Source organism: Anas platyrhynchos, chromosome 11 (assembly GCF_047663525.1).
Source record: "Anas platyrhynchos isolate ZD024472 breed Pekin duck chromosome 11, IASCAAS_PekinDuck_T2T, whole genome shotgun sequence".
In the NCBI taxonomy this organism is placed as follows: Eukaryota; Metazoa; Chordata; class Aves; order Anseriformes; family Anatidae; genus Anas; species Anas platyrhynchos.
In genome coordinates, this window is record NC_092597.1 from 209485 (window position 1) to 235525 (window position 26041).

A 26041-nucleotide genomic window follows, 5' to 3' on the forward strand; every position below is an offset into this window, starting at 1 on the left:
AGATGCTGACGAATCTTGGTATACTGATGGGAGCAGCTTTGTGAAACAAGGACAACGTAAGGCAGGGTACGCCATTACAACCACTCAACAGGTAATCAAGTCCAAACCATTACCCCCTGGGACGTCCACCCAGAAAGCAGAGATAATTGCTCTTACACGAGCACTGGAACTAGCAGCAGGAAGGAAAATAAGTATTTGGACAGACTCTAAATATGCATTCGGCGTGGTACATGCTCATGGAGCGATATGGAAAGAACGTGGATTGCTGACTGCTCAGGGAAAACAAAAAGAAAACATGCTGAAGAAATTTTAAAATTGTTACAGGCTGTAAAACAATCAGAAAAGGTAGCTATGATGCATTGTCAAGGACACCAAAAGGGAAACTCTGATTTTGAAATTGGAAATCGATTGGCAGATCAGGAGGCTAAACAGGCAGCTGAAATAACTGAGGTGAAGGCATTGTCTTTAATACCAGACGGTAAAATCCAAACTATATATATGAACCAAAAAGCCAAATTATACAAAAGAAGACTTAAAATTAATTGAAGATTTGAAAGGTAAAATGAAACCAGATAGATGAGTATATTTAAAAGATAACTGTGTAATAATACCCTCTAATTTGATATGGCCCATAGTTCTTACAGAACACAATAAAACACATCGGGGAGCTGACACATTGCATAAGAGCCTGAGTCAGACATTAGTGGAACAAAATTTATATACAACAATAAAACAAGTAACTCAACAATGTAGCATTTGCTTACACAATAACCCCAATACCAAGAATAGAATAAAATTTGGAATAATCAGTAAAGGGAATTATTCGGGGCAACTGTGGCAAATTGATTTTTCAGAACTCCCTAGAATAGGGGGGTATTGTTATTTACTGGTTCTGACTGACATGATTTCAGGAAGGCCTGAAGCCTTTCCCTGTCGAACAAACAAAGCAAGAAGAAGTGGTTAAAGTCTTGTTAAATGAAATAATACCATGCTTTGGGATTCTAGTAGCAATGTCTTCTGAGAGAGGTTCACATTTTTGTGTGCAAGTGGTACAACAGATAAGTAAGATTCTAAAGATATTCTAAAGACAACTGCATACTCTTTATAGACCGCAGGCAAGTGGACAGGTAGAAAAAATGAAACATTTAATTAAACACTAAAATCGGACAAGAATCTAATTTGTCATGACCTCAATCCCTCCCTTTAGCATTACTTAGAATTTGAGTTAAACCTAGAATAAAAGGGAATTTGAGTCCCTTTGAAATCTTATATGGAAGGCCGTATCCATTTCTATTTAGTGGAGAGGATCGAACGCAGTTAGGATTAGAATATTTATATGCATATATAACTGAACTTCAGAAATAATTAAATAAAGTACATAAATTTGTTCTCAGGACCTGGGCTAGACGGTTGGATCAACCAATCCACCCTTTTAAGCTCAGGGATTATATATATAAAGACTTTTTCAGGACAACCCCTAGAGGAAAAACGGAAGGAAAGTGGACGGGACCATACCAGGTATTACTGACAACACACACCGCCATTAAGATTAAGGAGCAAGCAGCTTGGATCCACGATTCAAGGGTGAAGAAGGCCCTGGTGAGGATATGGACCACCACTCCAATTGGACCAACAAAATTATGGTTTTCCAGATCCTAATGATTGCAGGGGTGTGGTTCTCAGATTCGGGGTGGGCAGTTTGGGACGAGAACTTACACCTGACCTTAATACAAACTGTATCTCAAGTGATTAATAAGATGAACTGTTGGGTATGCACCCATCTGCCACAGCATGGGAATAAGGGTGTATCGTTAATCAGGATTCCCTTGCCTGCAAACTTACCTTGGACTAATTTGTGGGAAAACACATCTTGGGGTCAAAAATATGAAGAAGTTTTGGAACTAGAAGTTAGTAGCTTCGTGCCATTGGAATCTTACTATGTATGTGTACAAAGGTGTAACCCGCCTAAGGGTATGGGAAAACAGGATTGTATAAATACGGGTACTACTTATGTGGGAAATCAGACATCTTGTAATCAAACAATTGATATTAGTACAACTAGCAGTTGGGCAAATTCAACCAGCTGGACGGTTCCAGAAGGAAAAGGGTGGTATTGGTTATGCAATGATACAGCCTGTAAGGTCTTGCCCGAGAATTGGAAGGGAACTTGCACTCTTGGAGCAGTAGTCCCCAATTTGACCATACATGATGTAGCGCCTCGAGGTTATTTGAGAAATCATATCCGGAGAATTAGACAAAAAATTAACAATCCATTGATAGAGAGACACACTGCTTTTCATAGTTTTGTTCGATGGTTTATCCCATGGTTAGGAGTGAGTGAATTGGAAAAGGCGATAGTTAATATTTCTGCAATTATAGTGAAGTTAGAAAACAAAGCTCTGGATGCTATAAAGGCTCAACAAGAAGAGATATCTAGTTTATCACAGGTAGTATTACAAAATCGGATGGCCCTAGACTTGTTACTGGCCGCTCAAGGGGGAGTCTGTACAGTAATAAATACAAGTTGTTGTATGTATGTAGATCAGAGTGGAAGGATCTCTACCGACCTGGAAGAAATATGGAAGCAGACAAGGGTCCTACATGAGATCAGTAAAGATGATCTTTCATGGAGTTTTAGTGAAATATGGAATAAGTTAACCTCCTGGTTGCCCAATTTCCAATGTTTGAAACAAGTGTTCATTGCTCTATAACATTAGTAGTGTTAGGAATATTTGTGTGCATGTTGTTTAGATGCCTGCTTTGTTTTGTTACTGTAAATAATGAAAGTATCTGATGCAAAAGAATTTGCATGGGAAAAGAAAAGGGGGGATTGATTAAGGAGGTATTGGGGAGGCATTGGGGAGGCAAGGACAATCCCCAGACAAGGACTGTATATCTCGAAACAAGACACTGGAACTCATGATAAGGAAGTGGCAGACGGACAGAGAAACAAACGTAAGGACTATAAATCTCAAAATTGGACATTGGAATTCATTATAAAGATACAACAAACGGAAGAATTGGCAACAACCAGCTCTCGCAATTAAGAAACGTGCCAATTCAGCAGATTCCTGACCAAAGGTGAAAAGTACACTGTGAGGAAGACTCGGGGTCTTCCTCCCAAAGACCCCTGCCCACGTCCCAAAGACCCCTGCCCACAATTCTTGGGAGGCTCTACGCAGGCGCAAGGTGCCAAAAGGCTAATTAGCATGAGAAGCGAGGGAAGGCGGGGATAGGTAATGCATATGTATAGGCGCTTGTAGAATATTGAGAGATTGATTGTATAAATTCAAGACTGCTTTCCGCTTTGGGTATGCACGATAGGTGGAGAGATCCCCCGTGCATCCAGCGCTGCAATAAAGAATATACCACTTAAAGGAATTTCGGCTTCGATCTTTGAATCAATACTTTATTATTATTTTTTTTTTTATAAAGGCGGGAGGAGTTGTGGAGATGTGGGTAGTGCTTAGGTCCAGCAGGAAACTTGTGCATGTCAGTGGGACGCTAGAGACTGAGGAGGGGATGAATTTTTAACGCAGCCTGTCCACAGAGATATCACACCATTTGGGGACAGCCCAGTGGCCTCCATTTGAGCAAAGTGCCTGGAACTTGCAGAAAAGCGAGAGGGGCACACCTCCAGCAAGCCGCGGGGCAACCGCCTTACGGCTTACAAAATTAAATCAATCAATCCAAAAGAATAAGTTACAGCTCGTGTCTCAAACTCTGCAGCCTGCGCGTCTTCAGGGCTGCTCCCAGCTACTTTCTGAGGGACCCTTTGCAAACTCAGTTCCTAAAGCCCTGTCAGGGAGCCCCAGCGGCCGCCCCGCGCATGCGTCACAGCCTCGCCCCTCCCCTCCCCGCACTGTGGCAACGGCTCCTGCGCATTCAGCGGGGGCGTGCGCAGTGTGCGCAGTGTGCGCAGTGTGCGTAGCGCGCTGCGTGCGCGGCGTTCCTAGGGCGCGGCCGGTGCCCCGCCTGGAGCTGTTTGTTTGTGCCGCTGCGGCGGCGCGGCGCGGCACGGGAGCGGAGCGGAGCCCGGCCGGGCTCGGCGCTGCTGCGGTCGCCATGTTGAGGCGCAGCAAGGCCGAGGTGGAGCGCTGTGTCGCCTCCGTGCAGGCCTCTGCGGCTTCTCGGAGAGAGGTGAGCGAGGCCTCGCCGCTTCCCTTGGCCGGCGGGGGGGGAGGCGGAGGGGGTCCCGGTGGGGTCCCGGTGGGGTCCCGGGTGGGGTGGGGGGCTAGGGGGGTGGCCGGCGTCGTGAGGGGAGGGTTGGGGCTGCCCCTGCCCCTGCCCCTGCCCCTGCCCCTGCCCCGCGGCGCCTCACGGACAGGAGGGGTTTTATAGCAGGGCTTTCCTCGGGGCCGGAGCGAGGGAGAGGTACTTTCCTTCACAAACGAAGCACCGCGCCGCCTTCAAGTTTCAGTGTCCTTTCCGTGCGGCGCCGTGGAGGTTTCTGGCCGGCCGCTCGCTGAAGCGACAGCGCCGAGCGAGGGGGGCTGGGGGCGCACAGCTCCGCTCCCTGTCAGCCAGCGGGCCCGGGGGTGACAAACGCCACCCGTGCCCATTTTAGCTGGGAAACGCTCAGCCGCCTGATGCGATTCAGCGGGCCCTAATCCTGAAAGATCCCGGCCTGCCGCTCGGAGTTGCTTTGAAGCGGCGTGAATGTGCCCGAGCTAAGCGTGATCCGGTAGGGACTGCGTGCAGGGGCTGTGCCTTTGGTTGGTGCCTTTCCCAGCAGCAGCAGCAGCAGCAAAGCTGTCCTGTGACTTTGTGGGTTCGACTTGGGCACTGTTTGGGCTAGACAGCGTCAAGTGCATCGCCGCCAGGTGCACAGATACGTTCCCACAGTGTTGATACTCCCCGGTGGCCTCGACACAAAATATTTCCTCTCCTCTTCTTGTGCTCAAGGCCACCGGACGCGTTTAGTTTTGACTTTCGAGCGATGCTTACAGCTGACTGTGTAGCACAGTCCACCGAGGGAATAGTTACTGGTTTCCTTGTTGTGTTGATTTCGGAGGGAAGGGTCTGCCAAGGCTGCAAGCGTTTCTTTTGAGGTTGCTTTTCATCCCTGTCCGCAAGGCGTCAAGCGTGAGTCCGCTCTGGCGTGTCAGTGATACCTGAAAAGATGGACCGAAAACGCGGAGGCCTGTTTTCATTGAAATTCGCTTAAAGTTTTACATAGATCACTTGGGGGTGGGGGAGGGGTGGGGAGTAGCAATTTGAGTGTATTTCGAATGCAGACCGTTGATTCATGTTTTGCGTCGTTGGGCCTAACTACCTCCAGTAGTTTGGAGTTCACAGACAAAACCTGCTTTTTGATCTGATGTTGGGAGCTCGGATTTTAAATACATATTAAAAAATAGCTTCTACCTTGAAGTTTTTGCTTGTGACTTTGTAGTTCTCTAGCTCTTTCCTTTGACTCATTTCCTCCTGCCCGTGCTTCTCCCATCTTGCCCTCTTGCTTGCTCAGTTTTCTGTTTTGCTTTTTCTCGCTTTTGTTTCCTTGTTTTATTCCTCCTTAAATACCTTTCGTCTTTCATCCCCAGAACAAGTGTGTTCAAGCTATCTCAGACTGATGACATCAGAAATAAATTACTGTATTGATGCATTTTGTATATACACTGAGAGTAGGTGGGATTTCTTAGGTGGGAAGAAAACATTTTACCTATATTGAAACAGTTGTGAGTGATATGTACTAGACCAGGACTAAGTACCATCTTTTTTGTTTACTCTGTCAGATTTTAGGGGTTCTTTTTGCAACATTGTTACATTGGGGGAAAAAAACAGGCTGTACTTTAAATGTAGCAGACTCTCTTCTTCTACTTCTTCTACACTCTTCAGTAAGAAGTGGTTGTGAAATGTCACAAGTATTAAGGCTTGTTGCTTGCTTCACCAGTAACCTCAATTTCACGTTTGTAGCCTTGGCCAGTTACAGGAAAAACATTGTTTTCCAAATCCCACATCTTTCAAAAACAAAACTTTGGTTATGAGGAGCGGACTGGAGCTGATAACTAGTTATCAAATTCAGTCTCTCAAAAAGTATCAGAAGGGTCTTCCTATGCAATTACTTTGAAAGTGTTGTACATCTAAAATGTGCTTGTTGTGTGTTTTCCGTTCAGAAATCGTTGAAAGGATTCCAGTTCGCTAAGCTGTATTTTGAAATAAAGGAATATGAACTTGCTAAAAGGTAATACGCGTTGCTGTATTCTGCTATTCTGTTCTCTAAAGTACTGAAAAGCTAAGTGAATATGAAGTAGACTGGAGAAATCAAGATCACTATCATGCTGCTTTACAGTAGCAGTAGATGTGGGTATCAAGTGCTGTTTAAATCTTTATAAAACAGCAACTTAGATAATTAGTTACGTGATATTGAAAAACTTGCTGTTTGAAATGGCTTTTATTCCATTGTATTATGAAGCAATTACAGTTACAGTTTCTTTCTCTTTTTTTTTTTTTTTTTTTTTAATAAATACCAATACTTGGTGGCAAATAAGTAGCGTCTGTACATGTAAAAATAATGTTGTTCTGTACTTTAAGGTCCAGACCAGGTATCTGGAACCAACCATGACTGCATTTCCTGTATCACATGTTAAATTCCTGCCCCGCTTCCGTGGACACTGGGGGGGGGCGGGGGAGGACAGAGGGACTCGTATTATTGAGGAATATTGATCCTTTTTTTCCTGCTCCATAGGTATATATTTACATACCTCAGTGTGCAAAAGAGAGATGCGAGAGCACACAGATTTCTTGGACAAATTTATGAAGCTGAGGACAACATAGAAGAAGCTTTTGGATGTTACAGGGTAAGTACTCCACCGACCTCCGATGTCCTGCTTTAATCCATTGTAAAGGGACTTTTAAAATCATTCTGTTCTGGACTTTTCTTAAATGCATAGAAGAAAACATGTTTGTGGAAAAAGTGTAATATGTATGCTTTCTGTTGCCAAAGGTGTATATGACGTACTGCAGAGGGGATTCTTCATTTGATGTGTTTTTGCTTCATCAGTATTTTTTTTTAAGATGATTCTTTTGTGACCTAGACTGGGTCTTTGTGCTAGCTGCTACTAAATTCTTTCCATATCTTACATTGCCCTTTGGATTAGGGAATTTGACAGCAGTGACAGATTCTTAGCAAGGGCTCAGGTGACAGCAGTAATCTAGTTGCTACTGGAAGACTAGACCTAGGGTGTTTTCTAGTTGTTCGTATTTATTGCTTTTTTGGGGGGTTTTGTTTGGGGGGGTGTGAGATGGGGCAGGGCGAACATAATTGACATTTATTTATATGATTGCCCAATGAAAAATTCACCATCAGAATGCCTTTGTTCAGGTTTTGGGGAGGGAGAGGATGTGCTCAAAAGTTTTGCTGCCAATACATCCCAGCTTGTCGTAGGGTGTGACTTAATTATATATTTCTTCAAAAATGTCTATATGGAGTTAGACTAAAGGTACGTAAGAGTCCAGCTGCCTGCGTATAGCTGGTGGTGGGGGCAGAGTAGCTGGCTTCTGCGTTTTTTCCCTTGGAAATTCTTTCTTTTCTGAATTTTTGCTCTTTTGAGTTGCAGCAGATGTATCTGGGTGCTGTAGACTAGTGATGCATTTAGCAACTGAGGTCTTTCTTAACTCATTCAAAAAGTATTTACTAATAGATCTGTCTAATTTGAATACCTGTGTCTTTTCAATGACTGTTATAATTTTCTTTCCCATTCTGTGTGGATTGCAAGATCAAGTTACCTTTTTTTTCCTGCCTTTTTTTCCGGTGTGCGTGCATGGGGAAAACTAGCGTTCTGTGGAGTTGAACCCAATGCAGAAAGATCTAGTACTGAAGATAGCGGAGTTACTGTGCAATAATGCCGTCACTGATGAAAGAGCAAAATACTGGGTTGAAAAATCTGCTAAGTTGTTTCCTGGAAGCCCTGCTGTTTACAAGTTGAAGGTAAATGCCAATTTCCAACCTCTGTTCTGTGACGTTCAGAAGCTTCTAGCGTCTGACTGGAGGAGCACTTTTCCCGTGTCATCTTCTGTAAAACTTCCTGGCTAAATTATTTTAGAATCTTGAGTATTAAATCTAATGGAATTAATATTCTTTAGATGTAATTCTTCTAGAATTTATTCTATTTTTCTAGATTTCCTATTCTTCTATTTAAAGAAATGTTAATTTCTCTGCCATTTGACACTTCGGTCTAGCTTTCAAGAAAACTGCAACTGCAGGCTTTCGTACACTTGTCAAGGTTTCAGGGTTGACAGTCTTCAAAAATGCAGGAAAATCATGCTAGTAGTCACATCCAAGAAGTTAAGACTAGGTAGGCAGTTCTCTATTTATTGTGTGACTGGCAGGAAGGTATCAGGCCTGAGAACTCAGACTTCCTTGCCCTCTATGCTGCTTGTTTGTTTTCTAAATTTGGATTAAATAGAGCAGAAAGTAAGGAATGCTCTAACTCTCGATTGCTGCGTAAAAGCCTTCAGTCGCACAGTCTGACTTTTGCACAGGTATTAGTTTTGTGTAACACAGCAGCAATGACACTTAGTCTTAAGATGTTTGTTTTAGACAGGCTATTCTGTGGCAGGGTATGCTGCCTTTGAACCAAATGGTTTCACAAGCTGAACATGCCATCCATAAGAGACAAATTCTGATTTTTTTTCCCTATTTTAAATGTTTGAGTGTTTCATTAAGCTTCGTAATAACTGGAAGCTTTTCAGCTTTAATAGTTTAAGTAATGTAGTTTGTGTGGTGGAGGCAAGAGTTGTCTGTTAATGTAGTTGTTGAAAAGGCCCACATGCAAGATGAAATATTAATGTGTTGCCTTCATGTTCAATAGGAGCAGTTGCTGGATTGTAAAGCACCATCGCTAGCGGAACTTCATAAATATGATGTTGGTAAGAGGCGTTACTCTCTGAAACTCAGCATAAACATGACTGTCTGTACCAGAGGTTCTTCTAGAAATACTTCGTATTGCAGTAAGAAGACAGATAGCAACACTGAACAGCTAGTATGGCCCTAATCACTCCAAAAGAGGAGTGAATATGTAAGGAGTTCCAATTTATGCTGTAACATGTTGCTGAGAAGCAGTATTGTTATGCTTGGTTCTTAAGAATCTGTCACATACTTCCCTACTTCTATCCTTTCTGTGTTCTCTAGTCTGTTCTGATCCGTTTTCATTTGCTGCTGCCTGTTTAGCTCTTTGTGTTTGGACATCGGTAAGCGTCAATGGGAAGGCAGGTCTGTCTTCCTATGTGACCTATGAATACAGGCTCCGAATATGTTTCTAACCATCTAAGAATGAATTCAGCTCTGTAATAATGGCAGTGTCGGACTAATACTGGTTTGGAACAATGGGCAGTAATGTTTGTGTTATCGTCATTTGTGCCAAAGATGTACACTTGGGTCTTCAAGACAGAACAAGGGAGGACCAGGAATGACAAAAAGGAATTTGCATTGGGGCTATATGGGTGCTCACGCTCATTGCTAATGTAGTCGGTTAGGTAGGACTAAATATTCAAGCAAGAGGCGTATCTATTAGTATTTTTAGAGTCGAGTGTGAGGCAGCCTTTATCAGAAATGAAAGTGCTCAGGTTCCCTAAATGGTGGACTGGCTTCTCTTTATTCTAAACTAAATTCTTAACAGAGAAACTGTGACTATTGTACATCAACTCTCATTGTATACAACTAAATTCCTCTTAATTTACTCAGTAGCAATTTGTTAAATTGCAGTTCTGAAGTGTTTCACTCAACGGGAAATAGGAGAGGTCCGGGTCTATTCAGCAGTTAATCACTTTCCTGAAGCCATAACAAAAAGGAAACTTTGGCTACCTCATGTTTCAGTCCGTGCATAGATTGATTCAAACAAGTCATGGAACAAAACTTTGAGCATTTCTCCGTAATTCTTTAGGAGATTACTTTTTCATTTCAATATGTCTTGCTTTATGCTGGTCGCTGTAAACGCTTAAAATACACTTTCGCTGTTTTGGATAAGCAGTCTTTATTTATTTAAGACTATATTTTTAATGTAAAGTGTGTTCTTTTTCTCCACAGATAACACCTTACCATCCCATTTAGGTAAAAGTCAGAGTAATAGCGAACTGCAAGTCGCCCGTCAGAATCTCCAGGTAGGAACTGTAATGGCCTCAGACATTTTGTAATGATCAGTAATGTTACAAAGATTCTCACTTTTGACAGAGAATTCAGAAATTACTAACTATATCACTGTCATCATCCACCTCTTCCCCTAAATTAGTTCACTGACTTGGTAATGACATGGGTAGTGGTTAGATCAGATATTTGCTCTGCTGAAGGGAGTTTGAACACAGTGCTATTATTCCAAGAGTTGTGTCTTGTGATGCGGTGTTGGCATGGAGAGAAACACCTGCAAGCACTGCTTTTCCTGACAGCACCTGAAACTATGTTCTTCACTCTGGGCATTCAAGAGCACTTGCCCTCTTGACTTGATCTTCTGTGAAGACCATCCCTTCTGCCTTTACTTTTCTGCTGCTGGTGACTCCCAATAGTTTATCCACCAGCAGGCTTGGGCCACTAACTAAAGAGCTCCCAAACCTGCATTGGTTTTATTCTGTAACAGCTTCTGTGCTTCTGCTAGATTTCCTGCTGGGACTGTCTTTTGCACCATCCAAGATGAAAAGAATTGTGCGTATCTTTTTTCTCACCACTTTCCTAGAGGTGCTTTCCACTAACTGAAGAAACAATACAGCAATCTAGTGTTTAGGGCACTGGACTCTTTTGTCTTACAGATAATAGCATTATCCAAAACTTCTGGAAACAAAATCCTACTTTTAATTGTCTATGCTGTTACTTGAACAGCCATGCAGAGTTGAATTCTGCATTTTGGAAGGCCAAGCAGTCCTGCCGCAAATCCAATTGAATGTAGATGGCCATTAGGATGCTTCTAATTAGTCAGCTATTGTGTAACACTATAATTAAAAACAAAACCTAAGCATATCTGCAGAGGAAAGAATTCTAGTTCACTATAAATCGGTAATTTCATGTGTTTCGAAGGCGTTTCAACATTTTTTTTCCTTGGTATAGAGGGAGCGTTCAGCACAGGAGAAATATGCACTGGAACTTGAGAGACGAGAACGTGCTCTAGTTGAGCGAGAAAAATTGCTTCACAGATGTGAAGCAGCTTTCGCTGCAATAAAAGATGCTGATGAAGACGTTTAGGCAGTACTTGGAACTATGAAAAAAGTACAATAACTTACTTAGTGATTCTTATTGCTCCCCATACATTTTAACTTGCTTGTAGTTTTCTTAAGCCATCATATGTTTGCTGGATATAATGCTTATTTCTTTAAAGTGTTTGAAACCCCCAAATGAAAGATTTAGCATAAAAAGTGCCAAACTGTTGTTAGTGAGTTTGGTGTGGTTTCCAGTTCAGAATGGTGCAATGAATTGTGGGATGTGTAGGTACAGATTACTGTTGAAATTTGGGAAAACTAGATTAAAATGAAGCAGTTAACCACTGGGTTAGAGAGGTCAGTAAGACTGGTGCTTCCAGTATTTGCAGGTCTTCGGAACAGACTAGACAAACATTTGGCAGGAATGAAGTGATGCACTTTATTATGATACAGATGGTACCCGATTTGATAATGGAATTGGATGGTTTAGACATCCTGGCACCACCTACAACAGCCCTGTGGTCTGTGAAATTATTCCAAATCCCTGAAGAACTGTGAAATTATTGTCAAAACCCCAAATATGCAAGCCTTATAAAGCATTGTGTAATGTGGTTTGGAGAAATTGAGAATATTAATTCTTTTTTTTTTTCCTCTCAAAACCTTTCACTTATAATTCTGCTGTCCCTGACTGTTTTGAAAGTTTATGGTCAATTTCAAGCCACCTTGCTCCTGTTCCATCCCAAGCTGGGCAAGCTTTTCCTAGGCTTGGTTAACTCTAAAGGTTTGGCCTTTTCAATGGAAGTAATTGAGCACTCCGTTTGGAGCCTATCTGTAGCATTTTCTTTGTTGATGAGATCATTTCTATATTTACCGCTTAAGTCCTTTTTGCAGCATGATAACAGTCTGAGAGTGAGGCTTAAGAAAATGTAGTGGATGGTTGAATTCCTAGTGCAGAAGACAACACTTCTGAACAAAAAGCTATTTTCACATAGAAGATTCTCACGGTTTCTGAGAAATGGAATGTTATTTTCTGAAAACATTTGTTTTATACTCGGCTTCAAAGCCTCAGTGTTGTTTTTTTTTTCAGAATCTGCTGGAAAATATTTAATTATATTTCAAATTTCCAGTGAAGGGGAAAAAAGACACATTCCTTGGTTTCTTTTTCAAGGCACGCAGGTTTTTGACTGTTACAAGTAATTGTCGCTTCAATTTTCCTTTGTTGCAGTTTCTTTTGTCTGTTTTTGCTTATATTTTAATGGTATGTACTGGTATTAAATTATATTGTGGACTAATAATAACAACAAATATTAAAAGATTACTATCTTGAGTTTCACAATTATTTTTTTCCAATTCGATGAAATGTAGCACGTATTGGATACATTGCTGGACATTGCAGGACAGGTGTTTAAGTACAGGTGAACTAAAGCGTCTTAACTATCAGCAGTGAATAGTTAGAATATTTGAAAGATTCAAAAAAGGGAGAATTGGGCATATTTGTGGTTAAAATGGATGCTAAAAAAAAAAAAAGAGCTAAGTGTAAACAAAAGCTTTGACATTTGTTTTCATTCACAATTCTTTCCCACACCTGACTTAACTGAGGAATGTACAAGAGGATCAATGAGAAGATCTAGGTATTTTCTGGAAAAAAAAAAAAAGATCCATAGGCTGTACACCATGGCTCCCATTTTCTTTATATTTCTTCTTAATATGTGGTGTGGATGTTGCTTTCTTCACTACTGGTGGTATGTGCAGATTGGACCATGAAGAATTACAAATTTGATCTTTGAAAGTTTGTCCTGTTTTTTAACTCTGAAATGGAACTTAGTTGGGAATTATTTCTAAAAAGACTCTCTTGTTAATTACGTTTTAAAATTTGATATTTCTCTAGCAGCATGAGACAAAAATGAGCCAACTGAGAGAAACCTTGAGAAAAATGACTGATGAAAATAACGAACTGAGGTCATCGCTTAACTCTCTGAGGGAAAATAACGAATTGCTAAAAACCCAGGCAAGATTAATTATTTCCTGTTACTAGCTTTACGAGTTACAGTCAAGTAGTCAAGCAGTACAGTCAAGTTTATAAGTAGCTTTGCAAGTTACAGTCAACAATTTTAAATGTTTGAACAAGTTGTTTGCAAAATTGCTGATTTTGTTTCTTTAAGACAAGAATTGTGTGAATGGTTGTAAATACTTTCTGCTTCGTTTTCTAGTACATGAAATTTAGTCTCTCAGAGCTTTTGCAGTATTAAAGACTTTAGAGTTAGTTATTTTTGAAAGTGTTAATTAAAGGAGTATTTTCTCTGTTCTTAAAGGCACGCTGAGACAGTGGTTCACAAGAATACAAAGTTAAAGTTTTCTTCTCACTTGACTTAAATCTGACCTAAATGCTGACAAGCAAATTGCTGCCTAAACTCTTTTGACCGTTGCTCCTTCAGTGAATTGCAGTTCTGATGCTCTTGAGTATGATTAAAATCATCTGCTTCCTAGTCTCAGTAAAATCTTTCTTTCTCTTTCTCTTTTGTGCAAACTGAAGTATTCATAGAGGACTTACATGATGATCAGGATGCTTGTTGTATCCATAGAGTATGCTACTTATATTTAAATGGCGGTTATAGTTTGCCCCATATTGTTTTCTCACAGGTCATGCTCAGTAACAGTGTTATTTTCTGAAAACATTTGTTTTATACTCAGCTTCAAAGCCTCAGTGTTGGTTTTTTTTTCAGAATCTGCTGGAAAATATTTAATTATATTTCAAATTTCCAGTGAAGGGGAAAAAAGACACATTCCTTGGTTTCTTTTTCAAGGCACGCAGGTTTTTGACTGTTACAAGTAATTGTCGCTTCAATTTTCCTTTGTTGCAGTTTCTTTTGTCTGTTTTTGCTTATATTTTAATGGTATGTACTGGTATTAAATTATATTGTGGACTAATAATAACAACAAATATTAAAAGATTACTATCTTGAGTTTCACAATTATTTTTTTCCAATTCGATGAAATGTAGCACGTATTGGATACATTGCTGGACATTGCAGGACAGGTGTTTAAGTACAGGTGAACTAAAGCGTCTTAACTATCAGCAGTGAATAGTTAGAATATTTGAAAGATTCAAAAAAGGGAGAATTGGGCATATTTGTGGTTAAAATGGATGCTAAAAGAAAAAAGAGCTAAGTGTAAACAAAAGCTTTGACATTTGTTTTCATTCACAATTCTTTCCCACACCTGACTTAACTGAGGAATGTACAAGAGGATCAATGAGAAGATCTAGGTATTTTCTGGAAAAAAAAAAAAAGATCCATAGGCTGTACACCATGGCTCCCATTTTCTTTATATTTCTTCTTAATATGTGGTGTGGATGTTGCTTTCTTCACTACTGGTGGTATGTGCAGATTGGACCATGAAGAATTACAAATTTGATCTTTGAAAGTTTGTCCTGTTTTTTAACACTGAAATGGAACTTAGTTGAGAATTATTTCTAAAAAGACTCTCTTGTTAATCACGTTTTAAAATTTGATATTTCTCTAGCAGCATGAGACAAAAATGAGCCAACTGAGAGAAGCCTTGAGAAAAATGACTGATGAAAATAAGCAGCATGAGACAAAAATGAGCCAACTGAGAGAAACCTTGAGAAAAATGACTGATGAAAATAACGAACTGAGGTCATCGCTTAACTCTCTGAGGGAAAATAACGAATTGCTAAAAACCCAGGCAAGATTAATTATTTCCTGTTACTAGCTTTACGAGTTACAGTCAAGTAGTCCAGCAGTACAGTCAAGTTTATAAGTAGCTTTGCAAGTTACAGTCAACAATTTTAAATGTTTGAACAAGTTGTTTGCAAAATTGCTGATTTTGTTTCTTTAAGACAAGAATTGTGTGAATGGTTGTAAATACTTTCTGCTTCGTTTTCTAGTACATGAAATTTAGTCTCTCAGAGCTTTTGCAGTATTAAAGACTTTAGAGTTAGTTATTTTTGAAAGTGTTAATTAAAGGAGTATTTTCTCTGTTCTTAAAGGCACGCTGAGACAGTGGTTCACAAGAATACAAAGTTAAAGTTTTCTTCTCACTTGACTTAAATCTGACCTAAATGCTGACAAGCAAATTGCTGCCTAAACTCTTTTGACCGTTGCTCCTTCAGTGAATTGCAGTTCTGATGCTCTTGAGTATGATTAAAATCATCTGCTTCCTAGTCTCAGTAAAATCTTTCTTTCTCTTTCTCTTTTGTGCAAACTGAAGTATTCATAGAGGACTTACATGATGATCAGGATGCTTGTTGTATCCATAGAGTATGCTACTTATATTTAAATGGCGGTTATAGTTTGCCCCATATTGTTTTCTCACAGGTCATGCTCAGTAACAGTGTTATTTTCTGAAAACATTTGTTTTATACTCAGCTTCAAAGCCTCAGTGTTGGTTTTTTTTTCAGAATCTGCTGGAAAATATTTAATTATATTTCAAATTTCCAGTGAAGGGGAAAAAAGACACATTCCTTGGTTTCTTTTTCAAGGCACGCAGGTTTTTGACTGTTACAAGTAATTGTCGCTTCAATTTTCCTTTGTTGCAGTTTCTTTTGTCTGTTTTTGCTTATATTTTAATGGTATGTACTGGTATTAAATTATATTGTGGACTAATAATAACAACAAATATTAAAAGATTACTATCTTGAGTTTCACAATTATTTTTTTCCAATTCGATGAAATGTAGCACGTATTGGATACATTGCTGGACATTGCAGGACAGGTGTTTAAGTACAGGTGAACTAAAGCGTCTTAACTATCAGCAGTGAATAGTTAGAATATTTGAAAGATTCAAAAAAGGGAGAATTGGGCATATTTGTGGTTAAAATGGATGCTAAAAAAAAAAAAAGAGCTAAGTGTAAACAAAAGCTTTGACATTTGTTTTCATTCACAATTCTTTCCCACACCTGACTTAACTGAGGAATGTACAAGAGGATCAATGAGAAGATCTAGGTATTTTCTGGAAAAAAAAAAAAAGATCCATAGGCTGTACACCATGGCTCCCATTTTCTTTATATTTCTTCTTAATATGTGGTGTGGATGTTGCTTTCTTCACTACTGGTGGTATGTGCAGATTGGACCATGAAGAATTACAAATTTGATCTTTGAAAGTTTGTCCTGTTTTTTAACTCTGAAATGGAACTTAGTTGGGAATTATTTCTAAAAAGACTCTCTTGTTAATTACGTTTTAAAATTTGATATTTCTCTAGCAGCATGAGACAAAAATGAGCCAACTGAGAGAAACCTTGAGAAAAATGACTGATGAAAATAACGAACTGAGGTCATCGCTTAACTCTCTGAGGGAAAATAACGAATTGCTAAAAACCCAGGCAAGATTAATTATTTCCTGTTACTAGCTTTACGAGTTACAGTCAAGTAGTCCAGCAGTACAGTCAAGTTTATAAGTAGCTTTGCAAGTTACAGTCAACAATTTTAAATGTTTGAACAAGTTGTTTGCAAAATTGCTGATTTTGTTTCTTTAAGACAAGAATTGTGTGAATGGTTGTAAATACTTTCTGCTTCGTTTTCTAGTACATGAAATTTAGTCTCTCAGAGCTTTTGCAGTATTAAAGACTTTAGAGTTAGTTATTTTTGAAAGTGTTAATTAAAGGAGTATTTTCTCTGTTCTTAAAGGCACGCTGAGACAGTGGTTCACAAGAATACAAAGTTAAAGTTTTCTTCTCACTTGACTTAAATCTGACCTAAATGCTGACAAGCAAATTGCTGCCTAAACTCTTTTGACCGTTGCTCCTTCAGTGAATTGCAGTTCTGATGCTCTTGAGTATGATTAAAATCATCTGCTTCCTAGTCTCAGTAAAATCTTTCTTTCTCTTTCTCTTTTGTGCAAACTGAAGTATTCATAGAGGACTTACATGATGATCAGGATGCTTGTTGTATCCATAGAGTATGCTACTTATATTTAAATGGCGGTTATAGTTTGCCCCATATTGTTTTCTCACAGGTCATGCTCAGTAACAGTGTTATTTTCTGAAAACATTTGTTTTATACTCAGCTTCAAAGCCTCAGTGTTGGTTTTTTTTTCAGAATCTGCTGGAAAATATTTAATTATATTTCAAATTTCCAGTGAAGGGGAAAAAAGACACATTCCTTGGTTTCTTTTTCAAGGCACGCAGGTTTTTGACTGTTACAAGTAATTGTCGCTTCAATTTTCCTTTGTTGCAGTTTCTTTTGTCTGTTTTTGCTTATATTTTAATGGTATGTACTGGTATTAAATTATATTGTGGACTAATAATAACAACAAATATTAAAAGATTACTATCTTGAGTTTCACAATTATTTTTTTCCAATTCGATGAAATGTAGCACGTATTGGATACATTGCTGGACATTGCAGGACAGGTGTTTAAGTACAGGTGAACTAAAGCGTCTTAACTATCAGCAGTGAATAGTTAGAATATTTGAAAGATTCAAAAAAGGGAGAATTGGGCATATTTGTGGTTAAAATGGATGCTAAAAGAAAAAAGAGCTAAGTGTAAACAAAAGCTTTGACATTTGTTTTCATTCACAATTCTTTCCCACACCTGACTTAACTGAGGAATGTACAAGAGGATCAATGAGAAGATCTAGGTATTTTCTGGAAAAAAAAAAAAAGATCCATAGGCTGTACACCATGGCTCCCATTTTCTTTATATTTCTTCTTAATATGTGGTGTGGATGTTGCTTTCTTCACTACTGGTGGTATGTGCAGATTGGACCATGAAGAATTACAAATTTGATCTTTGAAAGTTTGTCCTGTTTTTTAACACTGAAATGGAACTTAGTTGAGAATTATTTCTAAAAAGACTCTCTTGTTAATCACGTTTTAAAATTTGATATTTCTCTAGCAGCATGAGACAAAAATGAGCCAACTGAGAGAAGCCTTGAGAAAAATGACTGATGAAAATAAGCAGCATGAGACAAAAATGAGCCAACTGAGAGAAACCTTGAGAAAAATGACTGATGAAAATAACGAACTGAGGTCATCGCTTAACTCTCTGAGGGAAAATAACGAATTGCTAAAAACCCAGGCAAGATTAATTATTTCCTGTTACTAGCTTTACGAGTTACAGTCAAGTAGTCCAGCAGTACAGTCAAGTTTATAAGTAGCTTTGCAAGTTACAGTCAACAATTTTAAATGTTTGAACAAGTTGTTTGCAAAATTGCTGATTTTGTTTCTTTAAGACAAGAATTGTGTGAATGGTTGTAAATACTTTCTGCTTCGTTTTCTAGTACATGAAATTTAGTCTCTCAGAGCTTTTGCAGTATTAAAGACTTTAGAGTTAGTTATTTTTGAAAGTGTTAATTAAAGGAGTATTTTCTCTGTTCTTAAAGGCACGCTGAGACAGTGGTTCACAAGAATACAAAGTTAAAGTTTTCTTCTCACTTGACTTAAATCTGACCTAAATGCTGACAAGCAAATTGCTGCCTAAACTCTTTTGACCGTTGCTCCTTCAGTGAATTGCAGTTCTGATGCTCTTGAGTATGATTAAAATCATCTGCTTCCTAGTCTCAGTAAAATCTTTCTTTCTCTTTCTCTTTTGTGCAAACTGAAGTATTCATAGAGGACTTACATGATGATCAGGATGCTTGTTGTATCCATAGAGTATGCTACTTATATCTAAACGGCGGTTATAGTTTGCCCCATATTGTTTTCTCACAGGTCATGCTCAGTAACAGTGTTATTTTCTGAAAACATTTGTTTTATACTCAGCTTCAAAGCCTCAGTGTTGTTTTTTTTTTCAGAATCTGCTGGAAAATATTTAATTATATTTCAAATTTCCAGTGAAGGGGAAAAAAGACACGTTCCTTGGTTTCTTTTTCAAGGCACGCAGGTTTTTGACTGTTACAAGTAATTGTCGCTTCAATTTTCCTTTGTTGCAGTTTCTTTTGTCTGTTTTTGCTTATATTTTAATGGTATGTACTGGTATTAAATTATATTGTGGACTAATAATAACAACAAATATTAAAAGATTACTATCTTGAGTTTCACAATTATTTTTTTCCAATTCGATGAAATGTAGCACGTATTGGATACATTGCTGGACATTGCAGGACAGGTGTTTAAGTACAGGTGAACTAAAGCGTCTTAACTATCAGCAGTGAATAGTTAGAATATTTGAAAGATTCAAAAAAGGGAGAATTGGGCATATTTGTGGTTAAAATGGATGCTAAAAAAAAAAAAAGAGCTAAGTGTAAACAAAAGCTTTGACATTTGTTTTCATTCACAATTCTTTCCCACACCTGACTTAACTGAGGAATGTACAAGAGGATCAATGAGAAGATCTAGGTATTTTCTGGAAAAAAAAAAAAAAGATCCATAGGCTGTACACCATGGCTCCCATTTTCTTTATATTTCTTCTTAATATGTGGTGTGGATGTTGCTTTCTTCACTACTGGTGGTATGTGCAGATTGGACCATGAAGAATTACAAATTTGATCTTTGAAAGTTTGTCCTGTTTTTTAACACTGCAATGGAACTTAGTTGAGAATTATTTCTAAAAAGACTCTCTTGTTAATCACGTTTTAAAATTTGATATTTCTCTAGCAGCATGAGACAAAAATGAGCCAACTGAGAGAAGCCTTGAGAAAAATGACTGATGAAAATAAGCAGCATGAGACAAAAATGAGCCAACTGAGAGAAACCTTGAGAAAAATGACTGATGAAAATAAGCAGCATGAGACAAAAATGAGCCAACTGAGAGAAACCTTGAGAAAAATGACTGATGAAAATAACGAACTGAGGTCATCGCTTAACTCTCTGAGGGAAAATAACGAATTGCTAAAAACCCAGGCAAGATTAATTATTTCCTGTTACTAGCTTTACGAGTTACAGTCAAGTAGTCCAGCAGTACAGTCAAGTTTATAAGTAGCTTTGCAAGTTACAGTCAACAATTTTAAATGTTTGAACAAGTTGTTTGCAAAATTGCTGATTTTGTTTCTTTAAGACAAGAATTGTGTGAATGGTTGTAAATACTTTCTGCTTCGTTTTCTAGTACATGAAATTTAGTCTCTCAGAGCTTTTGCAGTATTAAAGACTTTAGAGTTAGTTATTTTTGAAAGTGTTAATTAAAGGAGTATTTTCTCTGTTCTTAAAGGCACGCTGAGACAGTGGTTCACAAGAATACAAAGTTAAAGTTTTCTTCTCACTTGACTTAAATCTGACCTAAATGCTGACAAGCAAATTGCTGCCTAAACTCTTTTGACCATTGCTCCTTCAGTGAATTGCAGTTCTGATGCTCTTGAGTATGATTAAAATCATCTGCTTCCTAGTCTCAGTAAAATCTTTCTTTCTCTTTCTCTTTTGTGCAAACTGAAGTATTCATAGAGGACTTACATGATGATCAGGATGCTTGTTGTATCCATAGAGTATGCTACTTATATCTAAATGGCGGTTATAGTTTGCCCCATATTGTTTTCTCACAGGTCATGCTCAGTAACAGTGTTATTTTCTGAAAACATTTGTTTTATACTCAGCTTCAAAGCCTCAGTGTTGTGTTTTTTTTCAGAATCTGCTGGAAAATATTTAATTATATTTCAAATTTCCAGTGAAGGGGAAAAAAGACACGTTCCTTGGTTTCTTTTTCAAGGCACGCAGGTTTTTGACTGTTACAAGTAATTGTCGCTTCAATTTTCCTTTGTTGCAGTTTCTTTTGTCTGTTTTTGCTTATATTTTAATGGTATGTACTGGTATTAAATTATATTGTGGACTAATAATAATAACAAATATTAAAAGATTACTATCTTGAGTTTCACAATTATTTTTTTCCAATTCAATGAAATGTAGCACGTATTGGATACATTGCTGGACACTGCAGGACAGGTGTTTAAGTACAGGTGAACTAAAGCGTCTTAACTATCAGCAGTGAATAGTTAGAATATTTGAAAGATTCAAAAAAGGGAGAATTGGGCATATTTGTGGTTAAAATGGATGCTAAAAAAAAAAAAGAGCTAAGTGTAAACAAAAGCTTTGACATTTGTTTTCATTCACAATTCTTTCCCACACCTGACTTAACTGAGGAATGTACAAGAGGATCAATGAGAAGATCTAGGTATTTTCTGGAAAAAAAAAAAAAGATCCATAGGCTGTACACCATGGCTCCCATTTTCTTTATATTTCTTCTTAATATGTGGTGTGGATGTTGCTTTCTTCACTACTGGTGGTATGTGCAGATTGGACCATGAAGAATTACAAATTTGATCTTTGAAAGTTTGTCCTGTTTTTTAACTCTGAAATGGAACTTAGTTGGGAATTATTTCTAAAAAGACTCTCTTGTTAATTACGTTTTAAAATTTGATATTTCTCTAGCAGCATGAGACAAAAATGAGCCAACTGAGAGAAACCTTGAGAAAAATGACTGATGAAAATAACGAACTGAGGTCATCGCTTAACTCTCTGAGGGAAAATAACGAATTGCTAAAATCCCAGGCAAGATTAATTATTTCCTGTTACTAGCTTTACGAGTTACAGTCAAGTAGTCCAGCAGTACAGTCAAGTTTATAAGTAGCTTTGCAAGTTACAGTCAACAATTTTAAATGTTTGAACAAGTTGTTTGCAAAATTGCTGATTTTGTTTCTTTAAGACAAGAATTGTGTGAATGGTTGTAAATACTTTCTGCTTCGTTTTCTAGTACATGAAATTTAGTCTCTCAGAGCTTTTGCAGTATTAAAGACTTTAGAGTTAGTTATTTTTGAAAGTGTTAATTAAAGGAGTATTTTCTCTGTTCTTAAAGGCACGCTGAGACAGTGGTTCACAAGAATACAAAGTTAAAGTTTTCTTCTCACTTGACTTAAATCTGACCTAAATGCTGACAAGCAAATTGCTGCCTAAACTCTTTTGACCATTGCTCCTTCAGTGAATTGCAGTTCTGATGGACTTGAGTATGATTAAAATCATCTGCTTCCTAGTCTCAGTAAAATCTTTCTTTCTCTTTCTCTTTTGTGCAAACTGAAGTATTCATAGAGGACTTACATGATGATCAGGATGCTTGTTGTATCCATAGAGTATGCTACTTATATTTAAATGGCTGTTATAGTTTGCCCCATATTCTTTTCTCACAGATCATGCTCAGTAACAGTGTTATTTTCTGAAAACATTTGTTTTATACTCAGCTTCAAAGCCTCAGTGTTGTTTTTTTTTCAGAATCTGCTGGAAAATATTTAATTATATTTCAAATTTCCAGTGAAGGGGAAAAAAGACACATTCCTTGGTTTCTTTTTCAAGGCACGCAGGTTTTTGACTGTTACAAGTAATTGTCGCTTCAATTTTCCTTTGTTGCAGTTTCTTTTGTCTGTTTTTGCTTATATTTTAATGGTATGTACTGGTATTAAATTATATTGTGGACTAATAATAACAACAAATATTAAAAGATTACTATCTTGAGTTTCACAATTATTTTTTTCCAATTCAATGAAATGTAGCACGTATTGGATACATTGCTGGACACTGCAGGACAGGTGTTTAAGTACAGGTGAACTAAAGCATCTTAACTATCAGCAGTGAATAGTTAGAATATTTGAAAGATTCAAAAAAGGGAGAATTGGGCATATTTGTGGTTAAAATGGATGCTAAAAAAAAAAAAGAGCTAAGTGTAAACAAAAGCTTTGACATTTGTTTTCATTCACAATTCTTTCCCACACCTGACTTAACTGAGGAATGTACAAGAGGATCAATGAGAAGATCTAGGTATTTTCTGGAAAAAAAAAAAAAAAGATCCATAGGCTGTACACCATGGCTCCCATTTTCTTTATATTTCTTCTTAATATGTGGTGTGGATGTTGCTTTCTTCACTACTGGTGGTATGTGCAGATTGGACCATGAAGAATTACAAATTTGATCTTTGAAAGTTTGTCCTGTTTTTTAACACTGAAATGGAACTTAGTTGGGAATTATTTCTAAAAAGACTCTCTTGTTAATCACGTTTTAAAATTTGATATTTCTCTAGAAGCATGGGACAAAAAGGAGCCAACTGAGACAACCCTTTAGAAAAATGACTGATGAAAATAATGAACTGAGGTCATCGCTTAACTCTCTGAGGGAAAATAACGAATTGCTAAAAACCCAGGCAAGATTAATTATTTCCTGTTACTAGCTTTACGAGTTACAGTCAAGTAGTCAAGCAGTACAGTCAAGTTTATAAGTAGCTTTGCAAGTTACAGTCAACAATTTTAAATGTTTGAACAAGTTGTTTGCAAAATTGCTGATTTTGTTTCTTTAAGACAAGAATTGTGTGAATGGTTGTAAATACTTTCTGCTTCGTTTTCTAGTACATGAAATTTAGTCTCTCAGAGCTTTTGCAGTATTAAAGACTTTAGAGTTAGTTATTTTTGAAAGTGTTAATTAAAGGAGTATTTTCTCTGTTCTTAAAGGCACGCTGAGACAGTGGTTCACAAGAATACAAAGTTAAAGTTTTCTTCTCACTTGACTTAAATCTGACCTAAATGCTGACAAGCAAATTGCTGCCTAAACTCTTTTGACCGTTGCTCCTTCAGTGAATTGCAGTTCTGATGCTCTTGAGTATGATTAAAATCATCTGCTTCCTAGTCTCAGTAAAATCTTTCTTTCTCTTTCTCTTTTGTGCAAACTGAAGTATTCATAGAGGACTTACATGATGATCAGGATGCTTGTTGTATCCATAGAGTATGCTACTTATATTTAAATGGCGGTTATAGTTTGCCCCATATTGTTTTCTCACAGGTCATGCTCAGTAACAGTGTTATTTTCTGAAAACATTTGTTTTATGCTCAGCTTCAAAGCCTCAGTGTTGGTTTTTTTTTCAGAATCTGCTGGAAAATATTTAATTATATTTCAAATTTCCAGTGAAGGGGAAAAAAGACACATTCCTTGGTTTCTTTTTCAAGGCACGCAGGTTTTTGACTGTTACAAGTAATTGTCGCTTCAATTTTCCTTTGTTGCAGTTTCTTTTGTCTGTTTTTGCTTATATTTTAATGGTATGTACTGGTATTAAATTATATTGTGGACTAATAATAACAACAAATATTAAAAGATTACTATCTTGAGTTTCACAATTATTTTTTTCCAATTCGATGAAATGTAGCACGTATTGGATACATTGCTGGACATTGCAGGACAGGTGTTTAAGTACAGGTGAACTAAAGCGTCTTAACTATCAGCAGTGAATAGTTAGAATATTTGAAAGATTCAAAAAAGGGAGAATTGGGCATATTTGTGGTTAAAATGGATGCTAAAAGAAAAAAGAGCTAAGTGTAAACAAAAGCTTTGACATTTGTTTTCATTCACAATTCTTTCCCACACCTGACTTAACTGAGGAATGTACAAGAGGATCAATGAGAAGATCTAGGTATTTTCTGGAAAAAAAAAAAAAGATCCATAGGCTGTACACCATGGCTCCCATTTTCTTTATATTTCTTCTTAATATGTGGTGTGGATGTTGCTTTCTTCACTACTGGTGGTATGTGCAGATTGGACCATGAAGAATTACAAATTTGATCTTTGAAAGTTTGTCCTGTTTTTTAACACTGAAATGGAACTTAGTTGAGAATTATTTCTAAAAAGACTCTCTTGTTAATCACGTTTTAAAATTTGATATTTCTCTAGCAGCATGAGACAAAAATGAGCCAACTGAGAGAAGCCTTGAGAAAAATGACTGATGAAAATAAGCAGCATGAGACAAAAATGAGCCAACTGAGAGAAACCTTGAGAAAAATGACTGATGAAAATAACGAACTGAGGTCATCGCTTAACTCTCTGAGGGAAAATAACGAATTGCTAAAAACCCAGGCAAGATTAATTATTTCCTGTTACTAGCTTTACGAGTTACAGTCAAGTAGTCCAGCAGTACAGTCAAGTTTATAAGTAGCTTTGCAAGTTACAGTCAACAATTTTAAATGTTTGAACAAGTTGTTTGCAAAATTGCTGATTTTGTTTCTTTAAGACAAGAATTGTGTGAATGGTTGTAAATACTTTCTGCTTCGTTTTCTAGTACATGAAATTTAGTCTCTCAGAGCTTTTGCAGTATTAAAGACTTTAGAGTTAGTTATTTTTGAAAGTGTTAATTAAAGGAGTATTTTCTCTGTTCTTAAAGGCACGCTGAGACAGTGGTTCACAAGAATACAAAGTTAAAGTTTTCTTCTCACTTGACTTAAATCTGACCTAAATGCTGACAAGCAAATTGCTGCCTAAACTCTTTTGACCGTTGCTCCTTCAGTGAATTGCAGTTCTGATGCTCTTGAGTATGATTAAAATCATCTGCTTCCTAGTCTCAGTAAAATCTTTCTTTCTCTTTCTCTTTTGTGCAAACTGAAGTATTCATAGAGGACTTACATGATGATCAGGATGCTTGTTGTATCCATAGAGTATGCTACTTATATCTAAATGGCGGTTATAGTTTGCCCCATATTGTTTTCTCACAGATCATGCTCAGTAACAGTGTTATTTTCTGAAAACATTTGTTTTATACTCAGCTTCAAAGCCTCAGTGTTGTTTTTTTTTTCAGAATCTGCTGGAAAATATTTAATTATATTTCAAATTTCCAGTGAAGGGGAAAAAAGACACGTTCCTTGGTTTCTTTTTCAAGGCACGCAGGTTTTTGACTGTTACAAGTAATTGTCGCTTCAATTTTCCTTTGTTGCAGTTTCTTTTGTCTGTTTTTGCTTATATTTTAATGGTATGTACTGGTATTAAATTATATTGTGGACTAATAATAATAACAAATATTAAAAGATTACTATCTTGAGTTTCACAATTATTTTTTTCCAATTCAATGAAATGTAGCACGTATTGGATACATTGCTGGACACTGCAGGACAGGTGTTTAAGTACACATGAACTAAAGCGTCTTAACTATCAGCAGTGAATAGTTAGAATATTTGAAAGATTCAAAAAAGGGAGAATTGGGCATATTTGTGGTTAAAATGGATGCTAAAAAA

The 26041-nt window shown here is 37.5% G+C and overlaps 1 protein-coding gene across 1 annotated transcript in view; it reads left to right on the forward strand.

Moving 5' to 3' along the window:
- The first annotated feature begins 3422 nt into the window (after positions 1-3422).
- Positions 3423-26041, forward strand: part of LOC119715212 (uncharacterized) — a 44245-nt gene continuing 21626 nt past the window's right edge. Inside the window, exons 1-7 of the mRNA XM_072043277.1 lie at positions 3423-4140; positions 6117-6184; positions 6689-6800; positions 7778-7930; positions 8814-8871; positions 10028-10101; positions 23080-23196. Of these exons, the coding sequence (XP_071899378.1) occupies positions 4066-4140; positions 6117-6184; positions 6689-6800; positions 7778-7930; positions 8814-8871; positions 10028-10101; positions 23080-23196 (657 nt within the window). The 5' untranslated portion in view covers positions 3423-4065. The remainder of the gene's footprint in view (positions 4141-6116; positions 6185-6688; positions 6801-7777; positions 7931-8813; positions 8872-10027; positions 10102-23079; positions 23197-26041) is intronic.